The following is a 15,203-nucleotide window of genomic DNA, read 5'->3' on the forward strand; positions in this document are numbered from 1 at the left end:
ATGTTACAAACATTTTTAGGGTTTTCTTTCTTTAAATATTATATTATATTGTATTATATTATATTATCAGAAGTTTTTGAACAGTAACATTTTTAATGTTTTTTAAAAAAGTTTTTTTTTTTTTTGTACTCACCAAGCCTGCATTTATTTGATCCAAAGTACAGCAAAAACAGTCAATTTTGAAATATTTTTACTATTTAAAATAACTTTTCGATTTGAATATATTTTAAAATGTAATTTATTCCTGTGATTTTTAAAGGTGAATTTTTATAATCTTTACTCCAGTCACATGATCCTTCAGAATCACATTTTCATATTCTGATTTCCTTCTCAAAAAACATTATTATTAATAGTAGAATTTTTTTTTAAGTTTCTTTGATGAATAGATAAACAGATAAACACAATTTATCTGAAGTAGAAATCTTTTGCAACATTATAAATGCCTTTATCATCACTTTTGATCACTTTATAGTATCCTTGCTAAATAAAATTAATTTCTATAATTTCTTTCCACCCCAAAAAATTAATTAAAATTACTGACTCCAAGCTTTTGAATGGTATAGTGTATAAAGTTGCAAAAGCTTTTTATTTCAGATAAATGCTTTTCTTTAAATCTTTAAATCTTTCTATACATCAAATAATCCTGAAAAGGATGTGAAAATGTAGTGAACTGTTTTAAATATTGATAATAATAATAAAAATGTCTCTTTAACAGCAAATCAGCATATTAGAAAGATTTCTGAAGGCTCATGTGACACTGAAGGCTGGAGTAATGATGCTGAAAATGTAGCTTTGATCACAGGAATAAATTACATTTTAAAATATATTCAAATAGAAAGCAGTTATTTTAAATAGTAAAAATATTTCCCAATATTACAGCTTTTGCTGTGTTTTGGAGCAAATAAATGCAGGCTTGGTAAGCAGAAGAGGCTTCTTTAAAAAAAACATTAAAAATCTTACTGTTCAAAAACTTTTGACTGGTAGGTTATGTTGTAATATTGGGTAAATAATAAATGTTTTAATTAAACAAAACTACTTTCAGCGATGCTTTTCAGTTTAGAATATATATATTTGCATTCAGCATTTCTTTTTGCTCATTTACCTAATTTTCCACATTGTGAAAAGTCTAGCTATGCTGTATAAATTTGTCGGAAACAAAGAATCTTCTGCCTGCACAGCTAGTATTTTTGAGGTTTTGGAACAAAACCAATAGACTTTTCATCAGGGAAGCTCATCAAACTGATAATGATCATCATCTTCACCAAAAGCGAAAGCCACGTTTCCCAGCATTAGAAACGGATCGTAAAAACATTCGCGCTGAGTCGACGGTTTACGAGGGGGTCGGATTGGATCGTGTGTTTGGCTGTTCAACCGTGTCCGTCCTACTTCATTTTCAGTTTCACTTTTCTGGAAACTTTCACTGACTTATGGGTTTAATCTAATCAGTATCTTTGTCAGAGAAACACTGAACAAATATGGTTTTAGGCAGTCGGCCAGGCATAAGTGGTACACCCCGTTCTGATTCTAATACGGAATGCTGTTGCTGTTGGCACGTACTTCCAAAGTCCTTTTTCCTTTTGGTCCGCATGCGGATCCCAGCACTTGGTCATCTGGTCAAAGCCAGAGGTGTACTTTTATCCATGAATGAATAAGGCTGTTAGTTTTTGTCTGGAATTGACCATTTCATCACCAGTGGAAATTTGGAGCAGTGCCCTCTATAAAGAAACAAAAGGTAGATCCCAGGGGTCCTTTAGTGAAAAGAAACTACACATACTCACAGTGATGTCAAACTGCTGTAGGGAGGCAAACAAAAATAGCACAGAGAATACAAAGACGTGGGTATCGAAATGATGTTATACTGCAAACTAACACTACAATATGTAAATATTGTATAGGTACCATATCAGCTAATTTAGTTTCTTTTTTTAAATCATATAAATTGATAGTGAATATATATCTGTTGATATTGTATGTATAATAGTACATTTCACCTATTTTTAAAAAGTTTATTTCACTGTATTTCTTTTGTTGGTATCTCTATCAGCACCCACATTTTTTTTTTAAAGCTTTACCGGTGAGCTGAAGAATTTGGAAGCCCGTTTCTGCCACTGAATAAACAATAAAAAAGGTGATTGTGAATTTACATCTCACAATTCTTACTTTTTTCTTAGAATTGTAAGATATAAACTCACAATTGTGAATTATGAAGTCAGAATCGTGAGACTTTTTTTTTCTCAGAATTGCGTGATTTTTTTTTTTTTCCTCACAATTGTGAATTATAAAGTCAGAATCGTGAGACAATTTTTTTCTCAGTAGCATGATTTTTTTTCTCACAACTGTGAGACAAACTCACAATTCTGAAAAATAGCATCACAATTGCGAGTTTATATCTTGCAATTCTGACTTTATAACATGCAATGGCAAGTTAAGTCAGAATTTTGAGATATAAACTTGCAATTGTGGAAAAAAAAGAATTGTGAGATGCAAACACATTTTGGAGAAAATTTATTATATGAATTTATTTCTCGCAAGTTAAGTTTATAGCATGCAATTCCGAGAAATAATTTAGAATTGTTTATATCTCACAATTCTGACTTTATTTCTTGCAAATTAAGTTTATAGCACATAATTCTAAGACAAAAGTCAGAATTGTGAGTTTATATCTTGTAATTCTGACATTACTTCTTGCAAATTAAGTTTATAGCACACAATTCCGAGAACAAATTGAGAATTATGTTTATATCTCGCAATTCTGACTTTTTTCTTCCAAATTAAGTTTATAGCATGCAATTCTGAGAAAAAAAGTCAGAATTGTGAGGTTTTATTTTGCAATTCTAAATTTATTTCTCGCAAATTAAGGTTATAGCACGCAATTATGAGAAAAAAATTAGAATTATGTTCATATCTCGCAATTCTGACTTATTCTTGCAAATAAAGTTTATAGCATGCAATTCTGAGATACAAAAGTGAGAATTGTGAGTATACAGTGGGTACGGAAAGTATTCAGACCCACTTAAATTTTTCACTCTTTGTTATATTGCAGCCTTTTGCTAAAATCATTTAAGTTCATTTTTTTTTTTCCTCATTAATGTACACACAGCACCCCATATTGACAGAAAAACACAGAATTGTTGACATTTTTGCAGATTTATTAAAAAAGTAAAAAACTGAAATATCACATGGTCCTAAGTATTCAGACCCTTTGCTCAGTTATTAGTAGAAGCACCCTTTTCATCTAATATAGCCATGAGTCTTTTTGGGAAAGATGCAACACACCTTTTTTACACCTGGATTTGGGGATCCTCTGCCATTCCTCCTTGCAGATCCTCTCCAGTTCTGTCAGGTTGGATGGTAAACATTGGTGGACAGCCATTTTTAGGTCTCTCCAGAGATGCTCAATTGAGTTTAAGTCAGGGCTCTGGCTGGGCCATTCAAGAACAGTCACGGAGTTGTTGTGAAGCCACTCCTTTGTTATTTTAGCTGTGTGCTTAGGGTCATTGTTGGAAGGTAAACCTTCAGCCCAGTCTGAGGTCCTGAGCACTCTGGAGAAGGTTTTCATCCAGGATATCCCTGTACTTGGCCGCTTTCATCTTTCCATCTTTCGATTGCAACCAGTCGTCCTGTCCCTGCAGCTGAAAAACACCCCCACTGCATGATGCTGCCACCACCATGCTTCACTGTTGGGACTGTACTGGACAGGTGATGAGCAGTGCCTGGTTTTCTCCACACATACCGCTTAGAATTAAGGCCAAAAGTTCTATCTTGGTCTCATCAGACCAGAGAATCTTATTTCTCACCATCTTGGAGTCCTTCAGGTGTTTTTTTAGCAAACTCCATGCGGGCTTTCATGTGTCTTGCACTGAGGAGAGGATCCGTCGGGCCACTCTGCCATAAAGCCCCGACTGGTGGAGGGCTGCAGTGATGGTTGACTTTCTACAACTTTCTCCCATCTCCCGACTGCATCTCTGGAGCTCAGCCACATTGATCTTTGGGTTCTTCTTTACCTCTCTCAGCAAGGCTCTTCTCCCCTGATAGCTCAGTTTGGTCGGATGGCCAGCTCTAGGAAGGGTTCTGGTCGTCCCAAAAGTCTTCCATTTAAGGATTATGGAGGCCACTGTGCTCTTAGGAACCTGAAGTGCAGCAGAAATTTTTTTGTAACCTTGGCCAGATCTGTGCCTTGCCACAATTCTGTCTCTGAGCTCTTCAGGCAGTTCCTTTGACCTCATGATTCTCATTTGCTCTGACAAATGTTCTGACATTATTTCTTGCAAATTAAGTTTATAGCATGCAATTCTGAGACAAAAGTCAGAATTGTGAGTTTATAACTTGTAATTCTGACATTATTTCTTGCAAATTAAGTTTATAGTCCGCAATTCTATGAAAAAAAATCAGAATTGTGAGTTTATATCTTACAGTTCTGACTTTGTAACTTGAAATTGCGAGTTTGTCACACAGTTCTGAGAAAAAATTCTGAATTGTGAGTTCATATCTCGCAATTCTGATTTTATAACTTGCAATTGCGAGTTTGTCACAATTCTGAGAAAAAAAGTCAGAATTGTGACATAAACATTTGCAATGTCCTTTTTTATTTTTTATTCAGTGGCAGAAACGGGCTTCCATAGAACAATCTGTGTGCACAGTTTTACAAAATAAACAATCACCTAAAGGAAACGGCCTTTGCTCCATTTTGTCATTAGATATCACTTACTTTATTTTCCACAGTATTTCCGTCTGTCATTTTCTTTTTCCCCTCTTATCCCTTTTGAATTCTTGGCCTGTAGGAATGTCATCGTGGCAGCAGTATCAGTTGTAATTGAAATCAGATGCGGATCATCTGTCACTCTGGTGCTATTATGATTGATCAGGTTTTATGAAGACATGCGGAGGGTGCTGCCATGCAGCCAGATAAACCAGATGTTTGTCAGGGAGTGTCCTTGATACATTAGTTCCCCTTGAGACCTCATGCACTTGCTTTCTTTGAAAATAAATGCAGTGTTATTGTTACATTTCACCTCCAAGCCTAAAGGGGGCACTGTGGTTTTCTGAGAAAATAGTTACTTGGTATGATTCTCATTCTGACTGTAGTTTTGTCATTGACATAGTTCCCGAAAGAAATTACGTTTCTTAAGGAGAGCAAGAGAAAAACTTGCTTTTTGGGAAATTATGTGTGTGTGTGTGTGTGTGTGTGTTTTTTTTCCTCCCGTTTTTCATTCATTCCAGATGTGTGTCATTTCTCTCACACTTCCTTTTTCTTATCTTTGTCTTTTCCCCTTCCCACATCCCATCTCCATCTGTACATACACACATGCTGTATTATTGTAGGTGTGTGTTGGTGTTAACATGTCAGAGAGCACTGATGGCCAATGTATTAGACTGAGCGATTGTACAAGAGGGGGAAATAAAATGCTCGAGCTTGTTTCGAGTCTTCGATCACGTAGATCAGTCTCACATTTTCTTTGACACAACCGCCCCTTGTCTTACTCTTTTTCCTCTTCTGTCAATGTATCTAAATCTCTCTCCCCCTTGTTTTCTCCTATAAAATAGCCTAAAGCAGTAGAAATAGGTATTGTGGTATGGAACAGAGGGGTTTTTTTGTTTTACCAAGGCCAGTGGTTTACAAGGCTATAAATGTTTGAGATTGTCATGTGAGGATAGCTTTACATTTTATGTCTATCTATCTGGTCTGCTTTAGTATCATGTAACCAGACCGTTAAACAACTGCCATTTAGACTGGAATCATTATATTATATTATATTTATCTTGATGATTATTTAAAGTACTTACTTAATTTTTAAATTAATAATAATCTAAAATTATTTAATTTGATCACTTTTCTTGTCAGTCGTAATGTCGTGACAGTCTCGATTGGTTCTGCGCAGTCTGTGAACGTCCCAAAACACCTTTAGGACTGCTTTCACTCTTTTAAAAATCCTCTTTTTTTTATGTTCCCATCTTTATTAAATATTAATTTGAAACTTACGGGAACCAGGAGCTGGTTAATGTCTCCTGTCAGTGGTTCTGCAGCAAGCAGACTAAATAACTTAAACGTCTGCAGATGGAAAACCTTTTGTGTGTGTGTGTGTGCACCTGTGGGGTAATGAATTAACCTTCTGCACTAGTTGATGGCACAGTGCCCAGGTGATGCCATATAGTGACGTATACTCATCGTTCAGAAAGGTGATGATGGTTGTAACATACACATTTCCTCTCTGTTTTTTGCTCCGCAGTTGAGATACCAGCATGGGCTGTCCACCCCAGATCTGCGTCAGACTTTACCCAACCTGAAGAACTTTCTAGAGCATGGATTACTTGTACGATGGTGAGTTTTAACATTGTTTTCAGTGTTTGTTAATGTATGGACATGAATATTACGTCAATTTGTGATCGGACTGATTATTTTTTTGTGGTGGGTAATAAAATGGGCAGAATCCAATAGACTTAAACGGATAGTTCATCCAAAATGAAATTTCTGTCATTAAATACTCACTTTTATGTTGTTCCAAACCTGTAAGATTCATCTTCAAAACACAAATTAAGATATTTTTGATGAAATCTGAGAGCTTTCATAGACAGCAACTTGGCTAAATCATGCGTCATGGTACTCTAGTGAATGTGCGTCAAAAGCTGACACAGTAGAGAATAAATTGTTGAATAAAATCAATATTTTTGTTTTCTTTGTGCACAAAAAGTCTCGTAGCTTCATAAAATTCAGGTTGAACCACTGATGTCACATTTTGACTATTTTAACTTTGTCCTTTCTAGGCTTTGAATGTGTCAGTGGCATTACTGTCTATGCAGGGCCAGAAAACGGATTTCATCAAAAATACTCATATTTGCGAGAAAAAAGTCTGAATTGCGAGATACAAACTCGCGTTTGAATTGTGAGACCCAAACTCGTATTTGCGAGAAAAGTGTCTAAATTGCGAGATACAAACTCAGGTTTGTGAGAAAAAGATTAGAATTGTGAGATACAAACTCATGTTTGTGAGAAAAAAAATCTGAATTGCGAGATACAAACTCAGGTTTGTGAGAAAAAGATTAGAATTATGAGACACAAACTCGTATTTGCGCGAAAAAAGTCTAAATTGCGAGATACAAACTCAGGTTTGTGAGAAAAAGATTAGAAGTGTGAGACAAACTCGTGTTTGTGAGAAAAAAAATCTGAATGCAAGATACAAACTCACGTTTGCGAGAAAGCATTAGAACTGTGAGACACAAACTCGTGTTTGTGAGAAAAATGTCTAAATTGTGAGATACAAACTCGTATTTGCGAGAAAAAAGTAAGAATTGCGAGACAAACTCGTATTTGCAAGGAAAAAGTCAGAATTGCGAGACACGAACTCACATGTGCAAGAAAAAAGTCAGAATTGCAAGATACAAACTCGCATTTGCGAGAAAAACATTAGAATTGTAAGATACAAACTCGTTTTTGCGAGGAAAAAGTCTGAATTGCGAGACAAACTCATGTGTGAGAAAAAAGTCAGAATTGCGAGATACAAACTCTTATTTGCAAGAAAAAAGTCAGAATTGTGAGATACAAACTTGCATTTGCGAGAAAAACGTTAGAATTGTAGGATAACTCGTGTTTGCGGGGAAAAAAGTCTGAATTGTGAGACAAACTCACATTTGTGAGGAAAAAATTTAGAATAAAACAAATGCAGAATTGTGAGACAAACTTAAATTTGCAAGGGGAAAAAAGTAAGAATTGCGAGACAAACTTGTATTTGCAAGGAAAAAGTCAGAATTTTGAGACACAAACTCACGTGCAAGGAAAAAAGTCAGAATTACGAGATACAAACTAGCATTTGCAAGGAAAAAATTGTGTGACTAACTCAATTTGCAAGAAAAAAGCCAGAATTGTAAGACACAAACTTGCATTAGCGAGAAAGAAGTCTGAATTGCGACATACAAACTCAGAATTGTGAGTGAAAAAAAGTCAGAATTTTGACTATTTCTCGCAATTGAATTTATAGCACTCAATTCTGACAAAAAAAGTCAGAATTGTGAGTTTATTTCTCTCAATTCTGACTTAATAACTTGCAATTGTGAGTTTGTATGACAATATTTTCATCAAAAATATCTTAATTTGTGTTCAGAAGATGAACAACGATCTTGAGTAATTAATGACAGAATTTAAATTTTTGGATTAACTATGCCTTTAAATTCTCACATTTTAGCATTAAGTTAGAGGCTTTCAGTCATTTTCTAATCTAGATTCTGTTGATATGCACTATGATAAACCACTGTAGTACACCCAGCCAACTTTTGAAAGCAACAAAATTAGCATTTTCACATCAGTGATGGTATCTCATGGCAGTCAAAAACATACTGTTAAAGAAAGCCTGCTTTTGATCTCTCTAGCTCTTTCTTGGTTCAGCGATAGCCAAACCATCTATCTAAATGTTAATTTAATAATCTGTGTTTTGAAAGGAAGGAGGCCAGGGTAAGTAAAACTCTTCAGCGTCCCCCCAGTAATGTTTAATGGATTGTGGAAATGCTTAAGATGGAACAGATGAAAGCGTGACCTTCTGACCTCTTGAACCATACAGAGTGGCAGGAAGTAAAGGAGGAAGTGGAAGTCCGGCGAACCGCCGGTTGCGCCGCATGGCTAAACGGACCCGGAGGGCGGTCGTGTTGACTCGACGGTACACTTAGAACCGTGAAAGAGCAGTTTCCGCCTCCCCCGGGGAGCAAAAGACCGTATACACAAACACAAAACTGCAGAACATTCCTTTCGACATCTTCCTCATAAACCCCACAGCCGTAAACGATAACTTACAGCACACTGAGACCCTCCAAGAGTCGAGTTACGGTATACAGAGTGGGCGTCTGCAAGCGTTTGACTCAAATAGGAGGTCTAGACTCGTTCTGGATTCAGAGCTGCAATGTGAAATATAGAGTAAATGGATTCTTTTATTTTCCGTTTGTTGAGACTGCTTTTATTACTCTTGCATTCACTTCCTCTCCTACACTCCCTCCCTTCTCAGTTTAGATAATGTTTCCAGGGCAGGGGCCAGAGATGTGAATTATCGGTGCATAAAAATCTGCATCAGGGCAGCTGCAGGAGTTCCTTAGAGGGAAAATAGAAGGGGACGGGAATAGCAGAAAAAGCACATGAAGAAGTGGTAACATTGCACAGGTGTACCATGGGAACTTGTGCTGTCATTGTGCAGATTCAAAGGAGCACATGTTGGGAGAATATGGAGATTTATTTTGCCTTTCTTCTTTAAACCCTAAGGACGTTTATATGGGAAATAGGGGAGATGGCGGGGTTTTCGAGAATGGCTTAATAAAATAGTTTGATCTGTTCAAATTTTCTATAAAAGTTGACAAGGTCTGAACACACACAGTTTCGCCATCTGCGTTTGCGTTTTCAAGAGCTTTGCACGTCTTACAACCAAATTTTTGAACAGGGGTTATTAATATTTGATCGTTTAGCAGAACTGTTGGCTCAGATCGCTGGACTCAGCATGCATTTCAGCTCGATTTACAGACTGGATGATAAAGTAAAGATCTTTTTTCTTGGGAAAACTACCTGGTTCCAAGTTTTTCAGAATTGTTTCAAGAATACACAATTTGAGTCACTATGTCATCATTTCCATTACATTATTGATTATCACAGAGACTACCAACCTTTTTTAGCATATTTATTTTGTTTGGAAGTGAATTGGGTTGTCGTTTAGCCTATTGGCCATATAAGATGATATCTAGGACCTTAATGCTGCATTCCAGCTTTCCAACTTTGTTTTTGGAAAAAGGCAGTTAAAATACGCTTTAAGTTGGACTTACTTTTTCTTAACTAGTAAACTCTAGGAAACACATTATAAGTTAATGATAAAAATGAAATAAAATGCATTTCTCAAAATTCCTACAATTCCAGAACAAAATTTTGTAGAGAGAATTTAAAATACAGTAAATTATGCAATTTTGATAGACATACAGTTTGGTTACTGGGAAATGTCTAATGTTAAAGTGAATTAAATTACCCCATGATTTACTCGCCCACAAGCTATTCTAGGTGTATATGACTTTACTTTTCAGACGAAAACAATCAAAGTTATATTAAAAAATGTCTTGGCTCTTCCAAGCTTTATAATGGCAGTGAATGGCTGTTGAGATTTTGAAGTCCAATAAAGTGCATCCATCCATCATGAAAGTACTCCACATGCCTCTCGGGGGTTAATAAAGGCCTTCTGAAGTGAATTGATGCGTTTAAGAATATCCATATTTAAAACTTTATAAACCGTAATCTCTAGCTTCCGCTAACTGTCGTACATAAGTTCACGAGAGTGGGGTTTCAGAAGATGACGTAGGTGAAGTGACGAACATGGAAGTGCAGAGTATAGAGCAAAACAAAACACCAGTCATGAATTAGATGTGCAAAACGAGGATTTGTAAAGAAAAATGTCAGAGGTTTTCGATATAAGCCAAGAGCTGTAAACTGTTAGGAAAACTTGGCTCTCTTTATAATGGCAGTGAATGGCTGTTGAGATTTTGAAGTCCAATAAAGTGCATCCATCCATCATGAAAGTACTCCACATGCCTCTGGGGGGTTAATAAAGGCCCTCTGAAGTGAATTGATGTGTTTAATAATATCCATATTTAAAACTTTATAAACCTTAATCTCTAGCTTCCGCTAACTGTCATACATTAATTTCACAAGAGTGGTATTTCAGAAGATGATGTAGGTAAAGTGACGAACATGGAAGTGCAGAGGATAGAGCAAAACAAGACACCAGTCAAGAATTAGATGTGCAAAACGAGGATTTGTAAAGAAAAATGTCAGAGGTTTTCGATATAAGCCAAGAGCTGTAAACTGTAAGCAAAACTTGGCTCTCGCGAGACTAACATATTGTCATTGGAGTTTACGCTATGCCAACGTCATCTGATTCACTACAAAAGGCTTTTATTAACCCCCTGGAGCTGTGTGGAGCACTTTTTATGATGGATGGATGCACTTTATTGGACTTCAAAATCTCAACCGCCATTCACTGCGATTATAAAGCTTGGAAGAGACAGGATATTTTTAATATAACTCTGATTGTATTCGTCTGGAAACGGAAAGTCATATACACCTTGGATGGCTTTAGGATGAGTAAATCATGGGGTAATTTTCATTTTTGGGTGAACTATCCCTTTAACAGTGCTGATTTGCTTCCTTTCACACCATCTTCCAAGCCACAGTAGTTAGAAATCTGAAAAGCAAAGCAGAAATATCCCAAACATACCTATAATGGAAAACAGCATAAGTACTTCTGTCCATCAAAGTCTCGTTTTTGTTTGTTAAAAAGCCAGCTGGCCCTTTGAGGGGAAAAAAGTAGAACTTTTAAAAAATGATAGATGTTTCAAATCTGTTAAGCTTTCAGTGGGTGTTGTGATTAAAATGTTAACATGGCAGAGTCCTGTCGAACAAACTCACTCTGCTTATCTCACATCGCTGAGCCTTTCACCATCCTGTTGGTTTTTCCCCATTCAAACATTGATTGGCAGTTAGATTCAGTCTTTGCTGCCTTCATCTGGAGCCATAATCACTCTCATGCATTCTGGCGGTTTCCTTTGCGCGTCAGTCCAGTTGGAGCGGGAACAGTCTGAGACGCCAAATGTGGAAGAAGAGTGAAATGATGAGAGAAAAAGTCACAGTTTAGAGCCGCGAATGGAGTCTAAGAAGAAACAGAGAGTGAAGATGGTGAAAGGCAGACAGGGGGTGCAAGACATGGTGCCGCTGCGTTAATGACGTGTCCTGCAGAGTTCAAACCGAATATGCGAAACATTCTCTTATTTATGGCAGAGGACTCTGGCAGCGTTTTAGAAGTCCTTCAGCCCCACTGTGAAGCGGGTACAGACGTGGAAGTGAAGGGACTGATGAGTCTCAACACCCCAGGATGGAAACTCTAGAGTGGGGTTGGAAGTTCTGAAGATTCCTTCGGAACCCTGGTGAAAGTGCAACGCTAACAAACCATAAATCTTCATCTTTTTATCTTTTATTTCAACATTTCTTGTTTTTTCATTGCCTTGTTGTTACATTTAAACCCGCCCGCCTGATTTAGCCTATAGCGCTGATTCAAATTTCCAAGCTCCACCCATCTACAAGAAGTTCTGTTACTTGCCACCATATTTGGAAAGATTCAGGTGACTTCTTTTTCATCTCTTTGGAAACATGATTCATCAGGCAGCTACATCTTCATGACAAGCCTTAGCTAATCCAGTATATAAATAGCTGTCAAATAGCTTGAAGGAAGCCCTGATTCATAACAAACAATGTTTTTGGATGTCCACCTATATAGTAATCCCTTAATCCTACGTACACTTAGAAATAAAGATCCTTTCGATGTTAAAGTACCTTCTTTTATGCTAGTTTAATGAGCAAAGACAACTATAAGTAGGTTGTTTTCTTGACTAACTGTGAACACAGAGCAGCACAGGTGTCTCAAATGCTGCATAAATGATATGCAATATACACACACATATCATTTTTACATCAGAGCGAGTGACTCTTGGAACCGTCCGGATAGATTTGCACAGCGGGATGAAGCTGTCTCTTTGGATAACATACTGATAGGTGTTTGTACTCACATCTGGTGGAATATTCCTCCAAAATTCCACCAGCGTTCCTCCAATGTTCCTTTATTCTTTACAATCACGCAGGCGTCCTGCCAAAAAAACATTCCGATTACAGAACCCAAATCGGACCCTGGTAGCCATGATGCCTCACCTTTAAGTGCTGGACACAATCCCACATGTGAGATCGTTCCTGTCATTGTACATTTTTATGGAGGTTGTCAGTGGGATGTAAACAGTGTGAGGCTTTGAAGCATTATTACTGGTGCATATCCAATACGGGAATACAGGAAACAATTTGTCACCCCCATAAACAATGCATTTTTATGTCAATAGGTAAATTAGCACACAGGCATTTTTCCAAATGCAGGCCAGCCCTTCTGTAATCTAAAAAAGATGCTTCTCTCAGTTTCTTGGATCCAAAAACAACAACGGAAAATGACATATTTCATTTTCCTAGACATATCCTCAAACGAACTATAAGGAACGCATGCTCAGCTCACTTGCAGCATAAATGGTGTAACTACCAAATGTTTTAATGTAAATTCAATTCATTAAAATTGAGTTATATTTCCAGTTATTGTACTTAAAGGGATAGTTCACCCAAAAATGAAAATTCTGTCATTAATTACTCACCCTTCAGACTTCAGAACACAAAGATATTTTTGATGAAATCGAGAACTTTATGACCCTACATAGACAGCAATGCAACTGACCAGTTCAAGGCACAGAAAGGTAGTAAGGACATCAACAAAAAGAAAAAAAACTTTATTTAACAATTTTTCCTCTTCTGTGTTAGTCTACGTTGCACGAGAATAACACAACCAAAAAATTGTTGAAAGAAGTCGTTATTTTTGTTTTCTTTGCAGCCAAAAGGTATTATTGTAGCTTCATAAAAATACAGTTTAAACAATGAAGTCACATGGACTATTTTAACTATGTCCTTACTACCTTTCTGGGCCTTGAACGTGTCGGTTGCGTTGATGTCTACACTACCAGTCAAAAGATTTTTAGTGTTTTTTAAAGAAGTCTCTTCTGCTCACCAAGCCTGCATTTATTTGATCCAAAGTTTTACTATTTAAAAAAACCTGCTTTTAATATGAATATATATTAAAATGTAATTTATTCCTGTGATTTCAAAGCTGAATTTTTAGCATTATTACTTCAGTCATGTGATCCTTGAGAAATCATTCTAACATTCTGATTTGTTGCTCGAAAACATTTATTATTATTATTATTATTATTATGTTGAAAACAACTGAGTAGAATTGTTTTTTATGTTTCTTTGATAAATAGAAAGTTCAGAAGAACAGCATTTATCTGAAATAGAAATCTTCATAACATTATAAATGTCTATAGCATCACTTTTGATCAATATAAAGCACCCTTGCTAAATAAAAGTATTAATTTCCATAATTTAGTTTTAAAATAAGTTAAAAAAAAATAAATTTATAGTGTCTCCAAGCTTTTGATAATATAGTGTATAATGTTACAAAAGCTTTCTATTCCACAAGAATGCTGATCTTTGGATCTTTCTATTCATCAAAAAATCCTGAACAAAATGTACTCAACTGTTTTAAATATTGATAATAATAATACAAATGTTTCTTGAACAGTAAATCAGCTTATTAGAATGATTTCTGAAGGATCATGTGACACTGGAGTAATGATGCTGAAAATTTAGCTTTGATCACAGGAATAAATTACATTTTAAAATATATTAAAACAAAAAACAGTTATTTTAAATAGTAAAAATATTTCACAATAGTACTACTATTGCTGTATTTTAGATCAAATAAATGCAGGCTTGGTGAGCAGAAGAGACGTTTTTAAAAAACATTTAAAAATCTTACTGTTCAAAAACTTTTGACTGGCAGTGTATGCAGGGTCAGATTTCATCAAAAATACATTCGTTTGTGTTCCAAAGATGAACAAAGGTCTAGTGGGTTTGGAACAACATGAGGGTGAGTAATCAATATCAGAATTTTCGTTTCTGGGTAAACTATTCCTTTAATTGTCATTTATAGTAATTCTAAATAATATTATTACAATTACATAATTGACCAGTATAATAACTGACAGTTATATGTGACCCTAAACCACAAAACCAAGCATAAGGGTACATTTTTTTTTTATTTAGATTTATACATCATCTGAAAGAAAACGCTTTACATTGATGTGTGGTTTGTTAGGATAGGACAATATTTGGCCGAGACACAACTATTTGAAAATCTGGAATCTAAGGGTGCAAAAACAAAAAATCTAAATACTGAGAAAATCACCTTAAAAATTGTTCAGATGAAGTTCTTAGCAATGCATATTACTCATCAAAAAATTAGGCTTATATGTATTTACGGTAGGAAATTTACAAAATTTCTTCATGGAACATGATATTTCCTTAATATCCTAATGATTTTTGGCATAAAAGAAAAATCTATAAATTTGACCCATACAATGTATTTTTGGCTTTTGCTACAAATATACACATGCTACGTATGACTGGTTTTGTGGTGCAGAGTCACATATAATATATCATTTTTATTAAATGAATTGTTTTATTTTTATTAATATATTCATATGTAATGATTATAAATATATATGTCTGCATGTATTTGTTAGTATGGTAGTATGCAAATATATTTTCA

At 35.6% G+C, this 15,203-nt stretch overlaps 1 protein-coding gene across 3 annotated transcripts in view; it reads left to right on the forward strand.

The window, feature by feature from the left end:
* uvrag (UV radiation resistance associated gene) overlaps positions 1–15,203 on the forward strand; it is a 155,711-nt gene that overhangs the window by 134,060 nt on the left and 6,448 nt on the right. For 2 of the 3 annotated variants that reach the window (XM_051120918.1, XM_051120919.1), the window contains exon 14: positions 6,228–6,319. In XM_051120918.1, the coding sequence (XP_050976875.1) occupies positions 6,228–6,319 (92 nt within the window). Of the gene's footprint in view, positions 1–6,227; positions 6,320–8,430; positions 10,024–15,203 lie in introns of those variants that run through there. The other variant, XM_051120920.1, reaches the window with a different exon arrangement.

The sequence above is a fragment of the Labeo rohita genome, chromosome 10 (assembly GCF_022985175.1).
Source record: "Labeo rohita strain BAU-BD-2019 chromosome 10, IGBB_LRoh.1.0, whole genome shotgun sequence".
Lineage (NCBI taxonomy): Eukaryota > Metazoa > Chordata > Actinopteri > Cypriniformes > Cyprinidae > Labeo > Labeo rohita.